At 33.1% G+C, this 25,799-nt stretch overlaps 1 protein-coding gene and 1 non-coding gene across 2 annotated transcripts; both read left to right on the forward strand.

Moving 5' to 3' along the window:
* Positions 1-11,641: 11,641 nt before the first annotated feature.
* On the forward strand, positions 11,642-20,603 carry Smp_134390 (sterol O-acyltransferase 1; the record flags this gene model as incomplete). Its single annotated transcript, XM_018788455.1, has 2 exons — positions 11,642-12,058; positions 19,557-20,603. The coding sequence occupies 2 exons, from the start codon at positions 11,642-11,644 to the stop codon at positions 20,601-20,603; spliced, it is 1,464 nt and encodes a 487-aa protein (XP_018653995.1).
* Positions 14,666-14,731, forward strand: Smp_tRNA_01787_Gln_TTG.1.1. The gene has a single exon. It is a non-coding gene (tRNA).
* Positions 20,604-25,799: the final 5,196 nt, after the last annotated feature.

Consider the following 25,799-nt stretch of genomic DNA (forward strand, 5'->3'; position numbering starts at 1 on the left):
AAATCAGATATAAAATATAACAAGATACTCATCTATGAGAAAGCTTACGGGAATGAAACTCTGACTATAGTTTTCATTTAGTTTTAAATCAGGCTAAACAAAGATTCACCATACGTTTACTAATTTAACACTGAGTTAGAAGAATATGGACTATTAATTTACGATGCAGTAGGTAAAGGGCATTATGCTTACCGTAAGATCAGCAGAGTACAGGCTGAGGGTTATAGTGACGCGTTCCAAGTTGAGTCAAAAATAAACCGTTTACTGCTCTATTCTCTACAACTGTTTTTCAACTATTGTCAAGCTATGGTGTTTAAAATTTAAAACCCCCCATGAATAGTGAATGATACTTAAATGCATTCATTAACATTCCAGATACACTTTACGTATATATTTTGAAATGTTTGTCTGTCAGACATAGAAAGACATGATTCATTTGTATACAATTGTATCGTTTTCTGCAAAACATTTTCTCTCTATTCGATTATTCCATATCCTACATTGTCCAGGAATATCATTTGAAGTGTACTTTTATAATATTGACCATCATGTGCTAAAATGTATTTACTTGACGTTATTAGGTTTATAATTGTCAATGAATGAAAATGAGTATAGTTTTACTAATTAATTTTACCATGGCAAACTTTTTTTCAGTGTACAGTAGTGTGGTGAACTGAAAAACACTACATGTAACCTACGCTGTTTAAAATAAATATTTTCGTCCTGACATTTTTTAAAACAAAACAAAAGTTAATTGTCTCATCAACATTAGGAAGTTTTGTTTATAGTTTCGATTAACAGTAGTGAACTTCATCAAATATAATAAATAATTTGTTTTTTTTAAGGAATTATTCAACTTTTGATAACTACAAATTAAGTTCAACCTCAGCATAATAGACGAGGTGTATAATGGCTATCTGGATTGATATTTCTTAGTTACTCGGACAAGTATACGATACTCGGTTGTCACACTACTGAGGCGGCTAGGCAAGAATAACAAATACATCAGTCGTCATTTATATGGATATGAGAAAGTGTCTAGTATAGAACCAGTGTAGAAGATCTTAAGGAGTGATCAGACCGTGAAGTTGTTGGCTGTCGGTCTGAAACCTATGAGATGCTTTAGACTTTCGGGTTATGGTCTGCATGACCATTCCTGTATATGGTTGGAGATACTGAATGAGTGTCTTCGAAATTGTTGGTCGAGACAGATGTATTTATTCATTCGCTTGTTTAAATCTGGATATTTTATATTATTCATATTCGTCCTCACTCAGTTGTATTTTTGAAGTTTACCTCTCAACAATAAAAGATATTATTTTTTCAAGCACTTTCCCCTTAGTTTCTTATAGATTTTCTTTCCTATTACTAATGTAAAATTTAGTCGATGAACATTCGTTTATGACTGATTACCCGCTATTAACAAAATGTGAATCATGTTTTTAAACATAGTAACACATATATCACCTTTTCGAGAGGTAAGCTTACTAACTGTACACTCAACCCTTCTCCTTTACCCTTGTTTAGGATGGACAGCAGTCATAGATGGATTTGTTATGCACATATTATTAGGCTCACAGGATTTTCATCCAAATCCCTGGCTAACAGAAAAACCTATGATGATTCAGTAATCTTTGACTAACAAGAATTATCCTAACATAATTGAAACAAAGCAGTGTTTGGAAACAATATAGTCAATTAACGTAACCTGGAAGCTAATTAGTCTCAAAAAAGCAAAACAACAATATAACGCTACCTAATGTAAAGCTACATAGGAATATCGACAGAACAAAAAGAAAAAAAAATTATTCAAGCAGTAAAAATTACTACAGTTTTTTACGGGGATAAGTCAGGACGAGAACATTTCCAGAATTAAATAAAATACTAATGTTCAGGATACTAACCAAGAGAAATACAAAAACTTATGTTACTGAAATACATAGATTGGTCTTTCCAAGTTTATTCAATACAATATGCCCTCCATAAATAGTTTAAAATCGATATTGAAACAACCATAGATAATATGAAGTCTATTTATTATTATAAGAAAGTTTGATTCGAAGTATTTGAAGTAGTTTATTAAACAGTCGTTTATACACACACATGTTATTTTACTCATTTAGTTAATTTTCCTTTTTAACAAAAATCCAAGCCTAAAGGTTTTCACTTAATTGAACTATAGCGTTTGATTAATTAGCGTTTACCAAAACACAGATTGTATAAGGAATGATTTCATACACTGGAAAGCGAATATTCACAATACACCCGGCTTCCCTTACGAGTCATAAAAGTTAGGATAAGAATTTAGGTTACTCTATAGTTGTCTTATGATAGAACATACAGTCTTTATGATTAAACCAATAGACTAAGATGTAAATCGATGTTATATAAGTTGAAACCGATAGCTCTTGAAGATGAATAAAATTGTTTGTTGATTTTGTCAAACTTCTGAAAGAGAAGATGATGAGAACTAGGAACATTTCTCCACAAATTTGGTTAGTGTTTTTCAAATACAGTCAATAATGATGTTTAAGAATGTTAGAAAATAAATAGCACTTTTATTCATAGGACTTTCTAAAGATCAGAGGGGGTTTTGTGGAGAATTTTCACATTTGAAATCATGGGTCAATTGAAGCTAGACCACCATCGAAAAACCTGGAAGCACTGGACGGCCGTTTCGTCCTGTTATGGGACTCCTCAGCAGTGCGCACCCACGATCCCGCACTCGCGAGATTCGAAACCAGGACCTACCAGTCTCGAGCTGAAGCCCTTAACCGATAGACCACTGAGCCGGCAACCAGCGGTGTTAATGTCTAACTTCAACCAATCCACGATTTTGAGCGACCGTTCACCAATTGTCTTCAGTGAGTTGATATCTCTACAACAGACTTGGTAGAACTCCACTGGCCACTGCTTCCCACTAGAACTCAAGGAAATATCTCTTGAAGTCAGTCTAAAGATCACAAAATTTTTCTGAAATCATGAAACACTACAAATTCCATCAGTAAATATCGTTTCATATACTTCCAAAACATGGTACATTATTTTTCTCAAAAACTGATATTAATGAGACAACTGTTGAAAGTAAGAGACCATCAAACGGTTCGAGTCACCTCAGAGGTATCCCTTCATGGCTCCTTAGTTACTGTGTGACAAGTTTTGGAGAAGAATGCATCAAAGTTTCAATCAAAGCCATGATTTATCAAATCATTAATACGATTAAATCGCTCTACAATCCAAGCGCACTGATCACTGGGTTCTCATCCAATTTCTGGATCACATTCAGCTTTTCTCATGACATTAAGATCTTACATTTAACCTTTTAAGGAGTTGTAATTACTCAGTGCTGAATAGTTGGAAAGTCGTTCTTCTAAGTGCTTCCTGCTTTTCAACAACTTATTTGATGAAATATAGCTTCAACTCATACAAATTACAAAGTTACATGAATAGATAATCGTATTCGATGTTGTATTTTTTTTTGTATTTTTAACAAGATGAATCCTTCAGTTCAAAATACACATGTACTGACAAATAAAATAAACAATCGAATATGGTTATTGATTATCGTTAAGCTTATTATAGTAAAGTTAATGATCTTTTTAAACTGTACTAAACATGTCTTAAAATAAGTAATATAATCCATAGAAATCCATAGATTAATTGTCATGGTCATATTGATCAATTATTTTACAGTATTTTGACTAAAATAAATTTAGTAAAGGGGAGACCAATCAAATAAATAATTACAAATGATTTTTCCAAGAAAGTTTGATTTTTAATTTCCTCCTGAAACTATACAGCCAAATATTTATCTTAAAATAGACATATGTATTTTCAGTGTTTGAGCTGAAAATTTTAAGCAGAATTATCATTTCCAAGTAATAGTAGTAAGATGGAATTCTTCAGTTTAAAGGGAAAAAGGTTATGTTAAACTGAAGATTGGTATGATATCTTTGTAGTTAGTGAAACAAACTTACACCTATTTTATAGATTTCCAAATTAGGTTTTCAGTATATCACTTTTCGATTGACTGGTTTGTAAGTATATACTTAAAAAATTCATCAAAATTCTTCAAGGAACATGTGCCACGAATTATGAAAACTGACGATAATCCGTTGACAATTGATTTCGAAACACGATATGACTTGAGAAAGACGTCTTTCGAAAAGTTTCGATTTCATAAGCTAGATTATAGTTTTGATTATTTTTATCAGTATAGAATTGTGGAGATCGTTGAGTTGTATTTGAAATCATAAACCTATCTATGTTAGACCACTATTGAAAACCTGGAAGGCCTGGACGGCTGTTTCGTCTTAGTATGGGACTCCTCCTCAGTGCTCGTGCACGATTCCATACTTGAGACTCGAACCCAGGACATTTGATCTCGCGTGCAAACGCTTAGCCTCTAGACCACTTAGCAGGCCGGCATCCGACTGTGTTAATGTTACTTCGACTAGTCCGCGATATAACGCGAACATCTTCCATCGTCTTCGGTGTGTACCCGCCTCAAATCTGACACAGTTGAATTCTACTGGTAACGGCTTTTCATTAGGACTCCGAGAACTAGAATTTCGCGTGCGGGATCGTGGATGCGCATTCCTAAGGAGTCCCATACTGGTCCGACATGGCCGTTCAGTGCTTCCAGGTTTTCAATGGTGGTCTAATACTGATATGTTCGTGATTTCAAATAATACTTCATTTTTAACAGATTATTTCAGCAAGTTTAATGACTGGTAGTTCGTGATTTAATAAACCGTGAAATTGGATCGACCACTACAGATAATCTTTGAAGTGAAATTCAGTCAACATGAAGATTTTCCAAGGTGAGCTATTCTGTAACTGTGAACTATAGTCATATTTACAAGATGGGTTTTTGCACACCTGTGTTGTAAAGTTTCACGCAAAATATTACGTTGTTTTCATTAATTCACGAAATAATTTTCATCATCGTATTAAACTAAAATCAACAGATTCTTTATCATTTCCTAAATATTTTCACGTAAGACAGATAACTGTGGGATCCAGATAACCTCAGATGTGGAGTCCTAATTAGGATGGAACACACATCCTGGATTCAATTGAGTGTCACATTCCATTTGTTTTATAAAAAGGGGTAGGCTATAGTTCTATGGGAAAATTTTTAAAATAATGTGTGTCATGATTTACAATATGCTTTAGAAATAAATTTGCCATAAGTTTACAATGGTTGGGAAAATTTCAAACAATCATAGGGAAATCTGAGAGAATGTTGGTATGTTTAGATTAGTTAGTATGCTTATCGTTAGTATAATGAGTAGATAGTTTAGCGAGGTAAGTACACCTCTACATTCTAAAGTTATGAAAGTCACTTACTCTATTCTTTAGTATGTAACAGACTGAGGATTTTAAGGTTCAGATTAAACTAATACTATAGAAAAATTTAAACACTTTTAGGATCTATATATAAGCCTACTTTACATTGGGAAGGCCTTAGTTGTACAATTAAATCAAATTTTTTTATATAATCTATTTATCAGATCCTTTTTAGTTTTTATGACCTAAATTAATGATCTCTTACTTTCAAGTAATGTTTACACTAATGATTTCACTTCTTAACCTTCGTCTTCATTTACATTTCATGGTTGCCGCACTTATTATACAGCCTTTGTACATAATACGTTTGGTCTGATGACCGACGGTTTCCCACATTTCGTAAACTTCCATATTATATGCTACTTATTCAATAAAATTGTAACCGATATTATTAGGCTTGTATAAATTCCATTCTAATTTATAATTAACTTACTAAACACACTTATGAAAATAGACTAGTTGAAATGAATTCCTTCACAGAACTACTAAATAAATATGTGTATGCTGTGTAATTTGTGCACAGGTGTTATTTTATCAGACTCTAATAACATACATTTCGTTTGGTGATGAAATAGCTTGTTCATGCAGAAATGCTCACGTGTAAAATATACAATTTTCGCTAAATGAACAATAACAGATTTGCTAATCATATTTAATAAGGTCTTTATCACGTTTATACAAACCTCGTGTGACACGATGAATGTATGCACTGATTATTTCATTTTGTTTATAATGATTCAGTAATCTGACAAGGTCATTTTAGTTACGTTGTAAACGATAAGCACATAAACTAGATTTTAGGAATCATTTTCTGTCGATTTGACTTAATAATCTTTATTTTAGCCTTATTTGAAGTTGAGTGAATAAACAAGATGCCTATTTATAATCAAATTACGTAATGATCATTTGTCTTTATGGAATATTTCAATAAACATTTTATTTTGATGAGCTCTGAGCATCAGAGAATAATTTGAACTTAAAATATATACAAAATTCTCGGTAGTATCGGATCGGAGATGTTAAAATGTCAATGTAGAAATGTCGTAATTTATCATACTGTGAAGTTTCTAAAAAATTTCAAACCCGATAGGTAAAAATATCAAATATATATCATTACACACTTGAAATTTCTACTCATCCAAGTTCACCATTGTATATAATTGGAACTTTTCACTGTAATCGAGAAAATGTTAGTGTATATATGAAACAAATGATTAACGGACATTTTGTATACCCTAATTTATTATTGAGTTTACTGAGCATGTGGTCACCATTAATATCAGTTCCAAACATTTATTCCTCAGTTATTTAAAATTTTCTAGACTCAGATACTGATTGCCCAGTTGTGGTAATGGATCATTTTGTTCCAGACAACAGTTGATAATCTTAGAGACCATTGAAGTAAAAGGTGAACTTAGGTTATCAGGTATCCTATTTTAGTTTAACTCTAAAGCCAATCAACGGCGAATAATAAAAAAAGGGTAACTATTACTTTTAGCCAGTCGTTTGAAAGTTTACGTTTTCACTCAACTTTACAGATTAATAGGGAATCATTTCAATTCAGTAAAACCATATACTCAAAAATGAGAGTTCCTTTACTGATTTTAAATATTTAATTATAACCTTGATTCCAGTGTGAAAAAAGTGACCAGTTAAAACGAAGGAAATTCGTTTTATATGTGATTTAATGTATGTATTTTTAAATATACAGCAAAAAGATTACCTTGTTAGTCAATGAGTAGAGAATGATGTCTATCACTTTATTGGGAATTTTATTCTCTTTAAGTTTGATTTTTACTTGTTCATGTTAGGCATATTATCTGGTTTTAGCAGTCAATAATCAAATTTAAGAGAAAATATGAATCATACCACTAGTCGAACTCAATTTATGTTAATTATCAATTCATCAGTTAAATAAAAATAACTGTCAAACAAGTCCTGTATAGCCTTTAAATAGTGAATGCTTTCTTTAAATTCATTTGTATTGTTTGTTTTAATCTTCCCATTGATGTTTAGAACTGTAAATGATCAGACTCTTATTAGCATACGTGCATCTCGTGAGGATTGCCTCAATATTACATCAAGTCTTATGAATTATAAGCAAAGATGGATATTGGCAGTTCGAGTCCCGGAGGGAAGATCAACTCTGGAATACAGTTACATATAGCTGACGAGTCCCAGATAGGATGATTCCAATGCTAGCCAGCGTTCATCTTTGCTTATCAAACTCTTTGAAGTTTCTCATTTTTTTTCTTGATTGGTCATGCCTCTGAATATGGTAATTTCATTTCTTCATAGTTGATAAACTTTTCATATTACTTTTTATTGAATAGTAGTATATTTAAGAGCCTGAATTTTTACGACTAGACCAACTACTTTCGTCATGCAGCAAATAAGATAGCAGTTTTAGGATATTTCTTTGGATGTAATTAATTGCGTTTAAAATAATTCATTGTTTGTTGTAATAAATAATTTGTTGACAGTAATGCATATGAAGTCTTTCAGATGTGCACTTACATACACCTGTTAATTTTTGTGAGCCAAGGGACACCGACATGGGATGGCCAATAAACGCTGTCCTGGATTCTCCTTTCCAGTAGTCCACAACCTTAGATAGTAATATATTCCCAACCCAGTCATTGCTTACTCGATGGTCCAAAAATACACGAGCAATGCTTCATAGATGTCTATCGTTGAATACTAGTATCTTACAATATTCTTTAGGCTTAATGGTCATAAACCTGTGACCTGTCCAACATGTACTACGACTCTGAAGTACAGTCCCTCGTATGAGTTCTGTATGTTGATGAAGATCTCCTCACGTACTCCATGGTGTCGAAAGAGATTCCATAAGTTGTTTCCATTCACACTGTAGAATGTTTTCTAGTAATCAAGGAAGTTGATGTTCAGTAATGAGATCTATTCAATTAATTGTTCAACAATGATTTGTAGTGTGGCGATTTAGACAGAACCCGATCGAGCCTCACGAAATTCAAATTTTTGATCTGGAAGTTTGTATCATATATTGTTGGTAATTTGTTGCTTCGACCCACTCCGACCTTGCTGATCGTTGTAGGTCCTTGAAAAAACCTATATTAAGCTCTCATAGTGCTGTTCATCCATTTTTCCAAAGCTTCCTCATTTTCAGCTTGACTAATACCATGTGTTGGTGTGAGAGCAAATTTGTTCTTCTCTCTGTTTGTACATCTTCCATGGACCTTGTGGATATTTCATTGATGCCGATATGGTCGATCTGGTTTTTTGTGGTGTGTTTCTGTGATTCCCGTGTAGCTTTGTGTATAGATTTGTCAGGAGAAATGCTGTAGTTCATAGCCACCATGTTGTTGATAGTACATCCATTCTCCAGTCAGACACCATTCTCGTTACCCTCTCCTAGTCTATGTCGTCCCGTGATGCGTTAGTGTTCGGTATTGTCTGTCTTGACTTTGATTTCCAGGTTCCACGTCAGGATAAACAGTGTTTTCCTTCAACATTTGTTCAGGGTGAGTTGGAGCCGTTCGTAAAACTGGTATTTATGATGTTCTCCATAGTGACTGGCAAGTGCATTGTAAAGGATGACATTGATCATAGTCGTTCGTTTCTTTGTCTTGATTGATGCTTAAATGGTCCTGTAGCCTTGTGTTTCTCATCCTATAAGCGCTTATCGTGGTTCTTCGGATAGTGTGAGTGCGACTCGTTGTGCGTATTGAATTTTTCTGTTTCTGAACGAAACACAATGAGTGGTCTGTGGAAGTTAGTCTTTTTGTTCAGATTGTGTTTAGTGGGTTTTACTTATTCCAAACACATTCAGGTTGCGTCAACTCATTTTCACTGTTACTTGAATGGTTGTCCCAATCTCTATCAGTCTTCGACATTCCATGTATCTATATTAATTTTGGGTTTTGTTTTTTGTCGTAGGAGATATGGGGTTGATGGTTGCCGAAGAATGTGTGCTTTCATCATGAGGCGTGAATAACTGTTGTATCGGAAAACCCTTGAACTTCCATGACTGAGGTTAAGTGGGTTGATTGAGTATTGTAATTGATATATTTTCGCGAGGTAATTTGTACGATGTGTGGTTGTTGAGCCTACACTGAACCCTCCTTCTATGTCAATATTCGGATCTTCAGTATCCACAGTAAGGTTCCAGACGGATTTCCTCTTAGATATGCTTGGTATTAATTATTTCAGCTTATTTACATTTTATTGTTTTGACAAGAAAAGGTTCATTATGTCTGTCATAATCTGTTTATTTACGCTGTTACATCGAATAATAAAAATTCGGTTTTATAGTAGGCTGCATTGTTAACTGAATATACTTCAGAATCATTGCAAATTAAATGTTCCGCATTCTGACCTAGTTATTTAATTGTAACGTGATCACTACAGAGTTTGAACGTTTTTTGGGATCGTTCATGTGTTTTCCTGAGCGGTCTTGAAACCAAATATTTGTCCAATGTTATCTAATTTTTCGTAGTTTCCTACCACATGTCATTTTCTGATTAAATACATCTTCGAACTTCATTCATTAGTCTACAAGAACATCTAAATTAGTGCTTTAATTTTAGATTGTTCATTTAAAACTATTGATATGTGTTAGATATTACAATAAACTTTTGGGCGACATAAATGTCAAAACTATCGAAACGTGAGTTTACAGCTTCAAGAAGCAATCAGTTACGATCATATTTTAAACACTGTGTGGACTGATACTGTCAGAAGGATTCCCAACCATACCCTACAGCGCTATAGTTATGGATGTTACTACTGCATTATTTGGGTAATGGACGATCTTTTGAAAGACTAAGATGTATGTACACTAATTAAATGGATCAATCAAACTACTGAAAACATCGGAATGTAATCGATAGGATTTCGTCAGTACCAAGGACTAGACAAAATTATTTTTGGTACTACTTTAAGTAACTTTCATAGATGGTTAATTGTAATCGGGTTAAACAGAAATGGTATGAGTTCCTAGCTTATGTTGAAGTCACATCCCTCTATCAGTATCTAATCATGTCTATCTTGTCGTGATGACAATGTGAATCACCTTACTTGGTGACTGTCTCGAATACATAGAGTCTAACAGGGACAGTTCCATCTCTTAGTAGGAGCAGATTAGAGGAGTTATAATAAAAAGTAACACTGAGAACATAGAAAACTTCGAAACTATTAATCCTTTCGATTAATTTAGCTAGAGTAGAAAAAATATGACTTTTTTGATATATCTTAGTGATTTTAAAAGCAAATAAACCCCGAGGGTGAAAAATGAATCCTTATGTAATTTAGAAGAATATATTATAAACTAGTCATAAGATTGAGCCTTTCTGTGATGTGTACCAATAGTCAGAGATAAACCCCAGTCGAACAAAAATTCAAGTCTCCATAACTTATCGAAAATCTTGGAGTACATATTCTGGTGACGATGATTTCAACTTCTTCATTCAAAATGGTGTAAATGTTTTTGTTGTTATATTATGACCCGTCCAGTTAGGCAACTTTTGTTCCTTATATACATATCTTAAAAAGTTATAGAGTGATTAGATTGTTCAATATATACATATTCGATAACAAATAACCAACTTTAAGTATTTATCATATCAAATATTTTATTGTATTCGTGAATTATTCTAAGTTGGATCACCACTGAAAGCCTGTACGGCCAGTTAGTCCCAGAATGGGACGTGTCAGCAGTGCACATACACGATTCCGCACTGAGAACTGGGACCCAGGACCTTCGGTCTCGTGCGAACGCTTAACCTTTAGACCACTGAGCTAAAAACGGTTAGATTGGTTCATGATTTTAATGAAGTTCAACAGTTTCCATACCTCTATAATCCAATATTTTATATTAGACTAGGAGCATATGTAATCCCATGTTTAACTTTCGTCTATTTTCGTGGTTTAAACATTACTCTGTCCCTTCTAATTTGGACATTTAATGAGCCTTCATATAAGACTTACCCCAAAAAGTTTGTATACATACATAAAAACTCTTTGCTTTCAAAATACTGAAGAAATCTTGAATTCACTAAGTCAGCACCATTTTGACGAAAATCTCTCGTAAAATTGTCACATAAAGATCCAAACAACACATATGGAAATATCTAGAAGAGTTTAGTTATTCTGTAATCAAAATGCTCGTTAAAGGTTTCTAACTTATGAGTTGAAAATTTATTGCGAATATAATGAGTCACAGACGGTCTGTAATGCCAGACATTCTCGTTTTCTGAAAATCCCAGAAATTTTCAATCTTTTCACTAGTATTCCTACAGTTTTATCATATATGGCATATATTCCTTTATCTTACAGGCAAAAAACAGACTGTAAATCGTTAACATCCCACAGTCTACCAACGAAACATTATCGCACTCGTGACTCTGTACTGACTACACTGTTCCAAATCTCTCATATACGTACTGTTTACAATATATTTGTTGCTGTGACAATAATCTTCTCAGCGAATACAGTGATACAAGATTTTATTGATCCTAAGATTAATTTATATGCTTACGATATGGACATATTGAGGTTCACGTTTGGCAATTTAGATGATGTATTCCGTATATGGCTTTCAATGAAGATGTCCACTATTTTCATACCATTTTGGGGTGTTCTATTGTGGATGGCTTATAGACCAAAGATTGGCAAGAAAATCTGTTCAACGGACTGGGTTTTCTTCATTGCGTATATCATTTATCAGGTTAGTTAGTTCGTGGAACGTTGAATTTTAATGTCCGTTTTTTCTTCTGGATTTATATTTTTCATCTTCTACTTAAGTAAATTTGCTCGCAGTTTTAACCGTGCCGATCACATAAACAACCACTGATAGTTGTGGTTCATACTACTGAAAAAAGATATCAGTCTTCAGGATTAAATTGCATACACATTTTGTATAATGTATATCATAATCTACCATAGTTTAATTAGTTGGTTGGTAGTTTTTATTCCATTTCTTAAACTACTGAGAATCTGAAAACTAAACAAAATTATTTATTTTCAAGGCTGTACAACAGAGGGAATTTTCACGAAATACCATGACCAGTGATCTTAGTCAAGATTAGAGTAGCAGAATGTGTTTACTATTAATATTAGCCGACAGTTATGAAACACCAATGTACTATTCTTGAAATCGGAAAATGTTGTGTGGTGGAAATGTTTGAGGTGATGTTTTTGATTAGGTAAGTTGATGTCTACGAGGAACACATACTTCTACCTTTTCTAATGTGTTCTGTTGAAACACATCGATCATAAAATGTAAACGAGAAATTTATTAATAAATAAAACATCTTTAGAAAGTTTTGACAATATTAGTGAGTTTTTTTTTATCAAGAATTAGAAATGCCAAAAACTATTGAAAACCAGTAAGTACTGAATAGATGTTTCATTTTATATTGACTCACTTCGACAGTAAGTACTAACGATGAATAGTATTGAGTTTAACCTTTAGATTTACATATTGTCGTCATCATTTAGGAAAAACATTTATTGTTCTTTGAATTTATTGACTATCAAATGCAGGAAAAGAAGAACAAATAATATTATCTGATCTATTTCAAGAAAAACAGGACAGTAAACAGATGTTTCAATCATCAAACCCTGTAATCACATAACTGCCCTTATTTTTCTTATATAAAATGAAGTCGATAAAAATCCAAGGACTAAAATTCGTAAGCAACAGTAAAGAAAATAATGGCTCAACGGTTCAGTGTTATATTGTTAAGAACTTTCATCTAGGATTTGAAACATAATTTTCAGTATTTTCATAGTTGAAATCATGAGTCAATTGAAACTAGACCACCATGGAAAACCTGGAAGCACTAGACGGCTATTTCGTCCTATTATGGGACTCCTCAGCAGAAATAGGTCCTGAGTTCGAATCTCGCAAGGCGGGATCGTGGATGTGCACTGCTGAGGAGTCCCATAATAGGACGAAACGGCCGTCCAGTGCTTCCAGGTTTTCCATAGTGGTATAGCTTCAATGGACTCATGATTTCAACTATGAAAATACTGAAATCTCCACAAAATCTCCTTTTGATACATAATTTTCAATTAACAAGCCAATAAAATTGAATGTAAAAAAGTAAAACTAATCAACTATCCAACACATCGTTAGCTTCAAAGATTTTTCAAAACACAATTAGAGAATTAGGCTAGTGGATCACACGAATTGTTCAATATTTCAATATGATACGCACTATGAATAATAATACTATTGATAGTATAAACTAATAGAACTTCTATAGGATAATCAATTATTAAACTTTTATGATCATCATACTTTACTATAAGTTGTAAATTTCACCAATAAATACCATTGGGAATCACATGATAATAACGAGATGTAATTCATATGAAAAAAAAAGTAAAACAGATTAATTTCAAGGTTTAGTATATAGAAATTCGGAATGGTCGATTAGGGTCTGTATAACATTTTTAAAAATAATATGATACCCACCTTACGATTTATTAATTTACCTATGAAAAACATATTAAAATGATTCATCTTTAAATAACAATTCTAATAAAATCATCTTGGATTAATATCGCAGTTTTGTCTTACCACCAGGGTACTACAAAAAAATTAAAAAACATCTAGAAAACATTCGGAATTAAAGCTTTCTACAAGACAACCAACAATATACGAAGTGCTTTAGATAGAATTAAATATAAGATCCCGTTAACATCCAAACAAAGTTGTGTTTACAGGTTGTGTCGATTGTAATACACTTTTGTTGTTGGATGGTCTCCTCGTGAAAAGTGGACTCTCTTTAAGGGACACTTGAACTACACTAGAAGATCTAGTAATCCTGGGGAGTTGGGAAATCTATAAATTAAACCGGCAATAGCAGTACAGGTTATTTTGAATAACCACCAAATTGATATTACAAATATCAAGACAATCCTAAAAGGTTTTTCCAATTATAAAGAAAGGCGAGTAGCTGAAGCATTTCATATAATGCTAAACCCCTCTATCCTTAACAGGAAAGAATGCCTGACTACTTACTCATCCACCTTGACCTATTTATCTAAACAATAAATATTAAAGATTCCCATTGTGAAAATTAGAACAACATATGTAAGCGAACAATTGTTTTCAATTAGATCGTCATCAGGCTTTACTCTAATATACATGAATATTTATATGAAAATGTTAGACCAATCAAGGCTATTTGAGTCAATAATCACAATGAAATAGAATACGTAACCAAGCATAATAATACACTTAGTATTGTCTGTTTGAATCTTCCCATCGATACTAAGTGAATTTAAACTTCACCCCATCGCACAAGCAAGTGGCTATCAGGACTCAGTGGCCGAGTGGATAACGCGATGGCGTTTGAAGCGAGGGTACTGGGTTCGAGTCCCAGAGTGAACATCAACTCTGAGATGCAGGTACATCCAGCTGACGAGTCCCAAATAGGACGAAACGCGTGTCCTGGATTCCACTGCTAGCCACTATCCATCTTTGCTTATCAAGCATAATAATAGTTAAAAGTACAAGTTGATAGTGGGAAGACAGATGTACTGATAGTAGTAAGAATATTAAATTACGATAACAAAAGTCTTATCAATAATTAAACATAAGAAATAAGAGGTCAAACGTGGGTAAATAGACTGGAATAGTAATCATAAAACATTAAAATCATTACGTAATAAGAAGTATGTAAGTAAATAGATAGTGAAGAATACAAACGGAAAGAGGTAGAAAATTACAAAAAAAAATGATAACCAAATTAAGATAAAAATAAATTTTACAAATAATAATAATAATGTCATTTATTAAGTTATGTCCGGCCATGGAAGGGATAGGGGGGTTACGAATTTCTTCTGTACACATAAATTGGGATGGAATGTACGAATTCCTATGGCTTCTGCTATATGAAGTAGACGGGAGCGAACTCCGTTGGGAAATGATGGAGGTATACGATAGATCACTTGAAATGATTTCAATTTATCAACAATATATATAAACAATAAATGTAGCTTTGTTCATATCTTACACAACTAGCACATGCTTACACACACAGATTCTAATACTACTACTTTATACTGAAAATTTCACATTTTTTCATATCCATATAAATACACAAATCGATGTCTCACACAGAATTATTGACCAAAAATTAACATGACATTGACGTGACCAGACCTATTTTAACTTTGATATCGACTGAACTAAATATTCTGTCTTGTTCCTTTGCTCTATTTAAACTTGTGTTGATTTGAAACAGTCATTTATTTACGCTTAAGAAGTGATTTGCACTGAATCACAACATGCCAGGAATTCAAAATTTCACAATCGTTAGGATACTATTATTTGTCATAATAATTGTTATACGTCACTCATAAGTCTGATATGTAGTAGACATTTGTTTGTTAGCCATTCAGATAGTCGTAAACAACAATGCTTTGACGAAAATATGCGTTGGTTCAAGCTGTTACACAATATCACGACTACGAAAGAAACTAATAAGATTCTTTATAAAGAATTAGAATCAATAATCCTTTTACACTCAACTTTAAAACATGTGACACTCGTGATAGTACTAATGAGGATAGGAATATTGATAATAATAAATTTACAATATGTTAGTGCCTCTGTTTGTATAATTTCGAAATAAGTTTAGAGAGAGTTAAATGATACTTTGGAATGCTTTCATTCATTACCAAGTTTGTTCGTAAACTTGTTAACATTTTTACCGGGCAGTTGTTTACAAAGCTTCATGTACGCGAACGTACTCAGATTTTGGAGAAAATCATATCCTAACTAAAGGAGGTCAATTATTTGAAGCTTAATACTAAGGAGTGGCTTTGATTAAACAAACATTGAAAACTAGAATACGTCGGACAGCTGTTTCATCCTAGTATGGAGCTCCACAGAAGTGCACATTTATGAACTTGTAGGGGAAAGAACTCAGGACCTTCAACTTCAAAAATCTTCATAATACTCTATAAAAACTTGTCAAATATGATTTATAAGTTTCGTTCTCATTCAGTTTATTTGGCTATAACTAATGTGTTACAACACGAATTCTGTTAAAGTTGACAGGTTAGTTAGGATTATTAAATCTTTAGCGATGATCTGTAAATGTTTTGTAGAACTGTATTGAAAGACATGGAAATGTTTAACGTTATCCATTTATTCATATGTTAATCGTTAGATGCTTGATGAGATCTTAAACTTAATGAAATGGAATAATAATACTCACATTTAAAATTAATGGTCAGAAATTCATTTGTTTTGGTTGTTTCAATCTTTCCGTTGATGTGATCAGTCCCTCTTGACACATGGGCATCCTATGCGAATTGCCTCGATATTGCCATTAAGTCACAAGCATCTTAGGCAGAGTTACAGTGGTATCCAAGACAAGAGTTTTATTCTACTCGAGACTCGTCAGTAGGATGTCCCTGTACCTCTATGTTGTTGCCTACACCAGGACACGAACCCAACAAAACACATCTAGCTGACGTGTCCCAAATGGGATAAACCGCATGTTCTGATTCCTCTTCCTAGCCACTGTTCAACTTTGTTTAAAGTGTTCTGAAATTTCCAGCATCAAATGCTTTTCCTATGAATGATTCACAATTTAATTTAAAAAGACTGTAAAGACTTCAGATAATGGGATAATATTTCCATAGTTTCTTCAAATATTTACATGACATGAATTCTTAATGAAGTAATATTTTGGTAGCGAACTACTGCTTTGTACGAATCCCCATGCATTATGTAGGCTAAATAGCTCATCCTTCTGTAAGTTATGACTAGAAAGTTGTTGCTCAAGGAGACAACCCTAAATGATGTCAGTAAACTTATCAACCTCTGTAATATCTACCGTTACAATCAAGAACTATAGCCCCACCCTATTATACATTCATAATAAGGTCCTATGAAAAGCATTTTTCATGGTCCTGAAGGATAAATGATGTCCAACTGCTCTATGAAGTTTTAGTTTATGGCTCCATCTGCTGACAGATAAACATATCAACGGACCATATAAGCCTTATGGTTTTACTTGATATAAGCAGACAGATTGTACTGCCCAAAAATCATATAAACTTCCATTCGGTTGCATCACTTCATATTTGGCAACTTCATTTTTAAAGTACTTATTTATTTAAACCGATTAGTCCTTTGATAACTTTATATAATCCAGAGAGAAGAGGAATTGCTTCCTCCTACCTCTCAATTTGTCTTTTTCACCTTTTATTTTTCAGATAAAATGTCTTAACGAGTATATGTACATACATAGTTCCGATAACCTTCAGCTTCTAATTGCATTATCTGAACGTATTTATTTGTTTTCCAGTTTAGCTCAGATGAGATATCGAGTATTACCAAATTATACAATGTGTTTTTTATTGATTTAAAACCAAATGGAGTTAAATCATATGTTTTTAAATACAATACAGATATCTGATTAGCACTGACCTAATACTGCGTACAACTTTTAGATAACCTTCAATTATATCAACATTTTCTTACTGTGAAAATAATAGGAAATATGATTGAAACTAAATTAAACAACCAGAGAATAGTACAGTAGATGTAAATATATACTACAATTCATTTAAATGTATGTTCGAATAAGTACATGAACAACTATTGATTAGATTTATCACATATTAGCTGTACCCAAATTTCAATCGCCAGACAATGTTGCATTAGTCAGATTTTTAAGTAATAATCAGATCGTAGATTGGTTGAAGTTAGACATTAACACCGTTGGATGCCGGCTAGCTCAGTGGTCTAGAGGTTAAGCGTTAGGGCACGAGACCGAAGTTCCTGGGTCCGAGTCTCACATATGGGATTGTGGATGCGCACTTCTGAGGAGTCCCATACTAGGACGAAACGGCCGTCCAGTTCTTCCAGGTTTTCATGGTGGTCGACTTATAAATTCAAATATTAAATAATCTCATTTATTGATCAATAATTAATATGCAGTATTATTTTTGTTTTGCTCTCTCAGTTTTGTTGGAATGTTATCAATTGAGTTGTAATATGGGCGCTAGTCTAATTAACCCAACACTGAAGCACAATATTTCCAAAGTATTCTACGGGAATTCTTTGGCATAAAACTTGTTCCACTGTTTTCTCGAAGATATTCATCTGAAGAACAATAAACCACGTTTTTTTCACTAGTATAATACTATGCTACAAAGTGCAAGAGAAATCCATTTTAAATACTATTATTTATGCATGCGGATTTGTGACTTAAATACATCAGTGAAAGAAGCTATATTGTTATGATACTAAACAGGTTTTTTTCTTTCAACAATAACAAACTACCTGGTTGAGAAGTTTATAGGGATTATTATGATTACTATTAGTTTGGGTCTCCCAGCAGTGTACACCCACAATTTTACTAGGGTCGAACCGAAGACATCCAGACACTTCAGTGAGGAAAAATCTTCAAACCAGTAAGTTAGGGTCGAATGGTTCACATTTACGAATCCACACACCTCTTGATTGATAAACCGGGTGCTGAAAGTGTGTCATGTGCTGAGCATTTTGAAGATAAAAGCACTAAAATACTTAATACTCTTAATCACGTAAATTTGAAATTGCTTAAAAGTTTGCAATTCATAGAGTTGAATATTAAATCGAATTTTATTTAAAATAAAGTCCTTTGATTAACATAGAATAGATGACTTGATAAAGAATTGAGGGTTTTTATGTTTTTACTCACAAGTTGTTTCAATTGTAAGCGGATATAAATCGGTTAATCAATGGCATTTTTGTGCCTGGCTATTACTGATTATCATCATATTTTCAAAGTGTTTAGTTTTATGCAAATCTAACTTCAGATTTATGTGGGACCCCAACCATCCCTTAACCAATGCTGATGTTTACGTTCTTAAGAAGCATTTGAAATTTTGTAATTGGTCGGTTGTGTAAACTATCAATTTTATAGCTAATATATTCCAATTCTTGAATTAAGTAATCACCTTCAAGTATTAGAATTATCCTATTCACCTGATCATCATTCCAGGATATGACTAACTAGTCATCACTTGAAGAAGATTAATCTTATTATCAGTTCTTAATCATATATATGTATAATGTTACTTTGTTTTCTAAATGTCTAAGTGAGAATTTTAACCTTAATTGATTATATCTGTTCCAAAATGACTTCATGTTGATATTTTCCAAAGATTTTATCAATAACTGTTTTTTCTTTCAATAAACGTAAATATAGGTGGTGTTTTTTATGACGTCATTTCGGTTTACAATAATTTGTGACTTACCACCGGCTAGTACAGCAATCGTCACAGGTGAACAAGTTCGACTAATTATGAAATCACATGCATTCGTACGCTATGCAATTGGTAGAATATTTGAAGAAGGTCAAGATGAATCAACACCACCATCACCGACGACCACTGTAACAGCAGCAATCAATAATCATCACCATGTAAACCAATCAAATTCATGTGTTACAGAACTAGAGGAATTTCCTAATTTCTCACGTTATCTTTATTTTTTGCTAGCCCCAACTTTAGTTTATCGTGAAAAGTATCCACGCACACGTAGTATACGATGGTATTTTGTTTTTTCTAATTTCTTACAAGTAATTGTTTGTTTTATATTTAGTTATTATATTTTTATGCGTTTTTGTTTCTTACCATTTTCCCAACTTGGTAAATTGAAAAAGTTTTCATTCAAAAAATATATTCTAACATCAACAGCTTGTACATTACCAGGTGGTTTATTAATGCTAATTGCATTCTATTCATTTTTGCATTCATGGTTGAACGCATTTGCTGAAATGTTACGTTTTGGTGATCGTTTATTTTATAAAGATTGGTGGAATGCAACAACATTTAGTGTATGGTATCGTACATGGAATGTAATTGTACATGATTGGTTATATACCTATATTTATCGTGATATACAATTCTTAATTGGAAAACATTCACGTACATTGGCAGCAACCGCTGTTTTTTGGTTATCAGCTGGTGTACATGAGTATATACTAATGATGAGTTTAAGATATTGTTTACCAGTGTTATTTTTATTTTTTAGTGTAGGTGGTTATGTGTTATTTTTTGTACAGGGTAGTGGACGTGGTTGGAATGTAGCTATTTGGATATTACTATTTATTGGTTGGGGTCAAATGATTTGTTTATATTCAATGGAATGGTATGCACGAAAAAACTGTCCACCAGTTATGGATGGTTATCTGAATTTCTTTATGCCACATATTATATTATGTCCTAGTACTAACTATACTGGGCATGTTTGATATATTTAGGAAGAAACACAATATAAAATAAAACAGGCAACTTATTGAAATTTCTATGTATTTCATTTCTTCTCAATTTTATGTCACTGAAAAGCTCTTCAACTAATATTTACTCTGTCATCTTTCATAAACATATTTTCCATTTTGCTGTCATACAGTTCGATTTTTATTTACTTACATTTCTATTTTATTTTATAAATAATTAAATAGACCAAATACAAAGATGTTTCGTTGTTCACAAGATTTTGTTTTGCCGTTGAAATTAATTCACATGACGGTAGTGCTTAGATGAATATGATTAAATAATTATTGATATTAATGACCTTTTAGTTTTGAGGCGCTAACTGTATGGTTAATTTTGAATTTATTACAGATGGGAAGAGATTATAGATAAATGAATGTATCATTGCTAGAATATAATTTGGTAAGCAAGCTTCAACTTTTAAGCCTGAACAGTTTAGCAATAGATGTTGCAAAGTTCTGGGTCTAGGAAGTTAAATATTTATAAACATTTACATAAAATGCCAACTGTAAAAAGTAGTGGAGAGATGGTTTATAACAGTCATAAAGTTACTAACTTTTAGTAAGTCACAGGAAGTACTGGAAATATGTCTGAAATTGCTATTATTATTAGAAGCATTTGAAACTGCTGAAGGACGAGCTATGGGAAATTATGATATACTTTTAAACCACTGGTAATTAATGAAGAGTTTCCTATAGTTCAAATAAAGCGAATGTTTTGAGAAATGCTGATTCGTTATGACACGAGATTCTAATCGATATCAAGTACTATATTGGCCAGTTGGACCGGTGAAATATTTTATGAAGCTACACACTGGATAATGAACAACCGTCAAGATCTTATTGCTTTTAGGTTCCTGAGCCCTCTTTTAATCCACCAGCCAATAAGAAGACGATGACAGGAAGAAAATGAGTTTTCTATTGTACCCAATTTAATCATGACTCAAAACTCGTACAATAATATTGCTGGAAATGCCTGACCACATAGCGCACTGTATCAGAAATCGCACTTTAAGCACAATAATACCATAAGTGAAAGACTGCGGAGCAAACAGTACATAATTAATTAGCAGTGATTAGGGAATAATAAAAAGTATAACAACAGTCAATAGGTCCACTGAAAAAATACAATAACGGATACGTCGAAATGCAAGAATATAATTATCTGTTAACTATACAATAAAGATATAAATAATGGTAAAACGAAATATAGCTCTGAATTTTCAACTTTCCCAATATTCTATGTTAACAGACACCTATTTTGATTATTTCTGGCTGAGTTTAAATAAGTTAAACTTTAACTCCAAAAAAAGAGTTGATTAACAGATGTTAACTTGTAAGAAAGTTACACACGTGCTGGAACCAAACTTGGGGACTTTTGATTTATAAACGACACGTGTACATCCAGCTATACTCATTTAGTCTTTCGCTCCTAACGAACTCAAATAACAGGCCTATCAAGGCCACTTTAACTTTGCGTTAATAATATTACTGACTATTCGAGAATAATCACTCATAACCTAAATTTTAGGGCAGGAATTTTCATCAAAAAACTAAAATCTAACTAACATTTAAAAGCACTTCCTAGTTGTGTAGTATTTTATTTCAATTCACCAGTCCACAAATTTTCCTTCCTTCTCTTGTCCGAATTGTGTTCATTTTATTACAAAAAGTTATTTAATGACATGGGATTTTAAATTCAAGTAAACTGTTGTCTAAATGCGCTTCTCTATCAAATGTTAAGGATCCATATATTCTATAAGTATTCATTTTGAACCTAATTTGTTTGATATCACACTTTTTAAACATTAATTTCAAACAATACTTACTTTTGAACATGATATATGTATGTACATCGTTTTGTAAGTAACTTAGATAAACATTTGTAGTGTGTATAATTGGAAACAATAGATAAAACAAATATTATCACGGTCCAGATATACATCTTCACTTTGCTGTTTTAGTGAAACCATACATTAATGTACAAATAAATATATCTATTGAAATTCTGAATAAATTACCTCAACGTCATTTCTTTTCGAAGGATTCGCACCCACAACAACAATGAAATTTGAAACTAAAGTATTCCTTAAATCAACGTAAAATTTACTAAAACAACGTTGAGATAAAATGTTTGTAAAAATGTAACTGAGTGTATCTGAGTGAAGATTAAATTATGGGTAACTTCTGAGAACTATTTATGGATTAATATCATACATATGTTCTTATTGTATTACTGTTAAGAGACTGAACCATATATATTTATATTCCTTCTATTATAAGCTTTTATTTGACCTATTGGTTACTGTTATATGATTTACTATTCTCAAGTCACAGTTTCTCACAATCACAGACACTTTTGGCTAGATCTTGTACAAATGTTATTTTCTATTTTATGGTGTGATGTGGTCTGAATTTGCTTGTATATAAACCAAGTATGTTTGAAATATATGATGTGGATATAACGGAGGCTGATAATTGCGTTCTGGACTTAATCAGCTGGGTTGGACGAAAAGCTGCTATCTCAAGGTCCAATAAGAAGTCCAGGTCTCTCGTACTGGTTTGGTTAATAAGTCGGTGACTCTAATTGGCGACCGTATCATGTGACATATTAACAGGGTACAAATGCCACAAGTTATAACAGTAACAAAGCCCAGTATTTTTTACAGAAAGTTCAGATTCAAAAAAATATTTTTTATTGAGTATGAATATTTTTAGCGATATATTTAAGCCCTTTCAACTACCGCACGCGCCATCTATGAGCGTTTACAACTAGGTCTTTTAGATATCAATAATGATGTAGGTGTCTGTTGTTTTGAAAGAAAGTTTTCGTTTTCAATACCTTATTTAGGTTTTTCTATTCATTAGTTAGTTTTGACCATTATAAAAATAACTAACTAATTAACCTTCATCGGTTATACGTAAACATGGTCTGTTGTATGAAAGCATCTTTGTCTAACATCAGTCTTCAAGTGGAATACAGTCAGTCAGTCAGTCAAACACAACGTAAAACCTGGTACGTCTGTTCATCGATTCGAGTTGCCTTACAGCGTTAGCACAACGAAATGGAGTTGTTAGGATAAATCATACGGTATGAGAAGTTGTAACAGTATTAGTGGTAATTGAAAAGACTGAGAAACGAAGATTTGACTCAAGGAATTATAAATTAGTCAAATAAAATGATTATGGGGAATACAGAAGCTTAGAATTTGTGAGAAGACAAAGAGTGGACATACCTGGACCATTGCAAACGATTTTGTGTCATGTCATTTACAGTCCCCAACCACTAATTACGATAATCACGAGCACCCCAACCAGGTAGTCTATACTTGTTAACATGACTCAATCCACATGACAATACATTCATGGTATGGTGGCATGTTTGGATTTGGCCACCCTTAGTTTTCTTCCATCATACTCCAACACCAGACCACGTTGCCCGTCGAGGTAGGTGGTTGTCGAGCATGGGTAACTCACGTCTCAAATACCTCAGTTAATGAAAATTTACTTCCTCATCAATCGACTCACCAACCCCACTTAATACCTTATTCCTAACCCAGTAATTGCTTACCCAATGGTCCAAAAGACATGAACAATGCTTAGAAGGCATCTATTCTCGAACACTAGTATCCGACAATATTCTTTGGGCTTGATGGTCATAAACCTGTGACCTGTCCAACATGTACTACGACTCTGAAATACAGTCCCTCGTATGAGTTCTGTATGTTGATGAAGATCTCCTCACGTACTCCATGGTGTCGAAAGAGATTCCATAAGCTGTTTCCATTCACACTGTAGAACGTTTTCTAGTAATCAAGGAAGTTGATGTTCAGTAATGAGATCTATTTCATAAAATCGTCACATAATCCGTAGTGTGGTGATTTGGACAAAATATGATCGAACCTTAAAAGATTCAACATGTTGATTTTGACGTTAAACATCTACTGAATCTTTTACTCGGTTTAGTAACACTGTTGGAATCTATGCTTGTCACTGAGATTAATGTGTTACTTCTGTAGTTTGTACAATTACTAAGACCTCCCTTCTTCGGTGTATTGGTGAGTCATCCTTCTTCCCAGTCTGTATGTACTTGTTATTCTTCCCGAATCTTGATGGAGAGGACGTGAAACATCTTTGTAGTTAACATTGTATCAAACTTCAATGCTTTAGCTGGTGTGCTGTCTAGTCCAACTGCTGCTTTTCGATTGTTGATTTACCCGATTACCGTTGAGTGTGATTTATGCAGTAGTGTAATGTGTGTGATGCTTGGACATCCGGTGAGTTCATTGGTACTAGTCTATTCAAGAGCTCTTCACAGTGATCCACCCACCTGTTCAGTTTTTCCTGAATCTAAGTGGTCGCTCTGGTTTACAATATTTTCATATTAGTTTCTTCGTTGTATCATGTAGTCGTCCCGTATTTTTTCCTACAGCTTTTTCCGTTGTCATTGCTAGGTCTTGCGGTTATTTTCTCTTGTCGGCTCCGATGTTCCTCTCCATTCTCTTATTTGCTTCTATGTATTCGACCTATGGATTTGCTTTCTCTGCTGTTGTCGACTGTTATCTTTTTTTCCTTTCTTGAATCTTGTACAGTCTGTCTACAACGATAGATTCGTTATAATTGTGTTTCTGGAGTCCGAATAGTTGGACAGATTTTGAAGTTATTGCCTCCTCAACTCTTCTCTAGCTGGCCTACATGTTATGATAATAGTCAGGGTAGATCATATTGTATTCCTTGTGTTCATACATAATGTAGTTGATTTTAAATGTTACAAACTCCAAAATGTTATATATATATATATATATATATATATATATAAACCGCGTTACGTCCTTTCACTTGATATTATGGCCTCCGAAGGACCAGTCTCTACTGGCTCAAGTTTATCATGTTTAGAGCAAATAACTAAGTTCAACATTTGTAAAATAAATGAGTAATAAAATACTATATTCTTTCAACTTGGTCATTGTTCCGAACGTAGAAACCGATGTAATAAAACAAAGAACTCTAAAATTATCCAAATCCAATTATTAATGCTGGATATTGTAGGGTTAAAATCTGATCGCAGTTCAATTGTCATAATGTCATGTTTGTTAACGTGACAGTAAATTATATGCATTGGATTTAGCAACGGGCGTACATGAGCACACACAATTGTATCAAGTTCATTGACAA

This window comes from Schistosoma mansoni, chromosome W (assembly GCF_000237925.1).
Source record: "Schistosoma mansoni strain Puerto Rico chromosome W, complete genome".
NCBI lineage: Eukaryota > Metazoa > Platyhelminthes > Trematoda > Strigeidida > Schistosomatidae > Schistosoma > Schistosoma mansoni.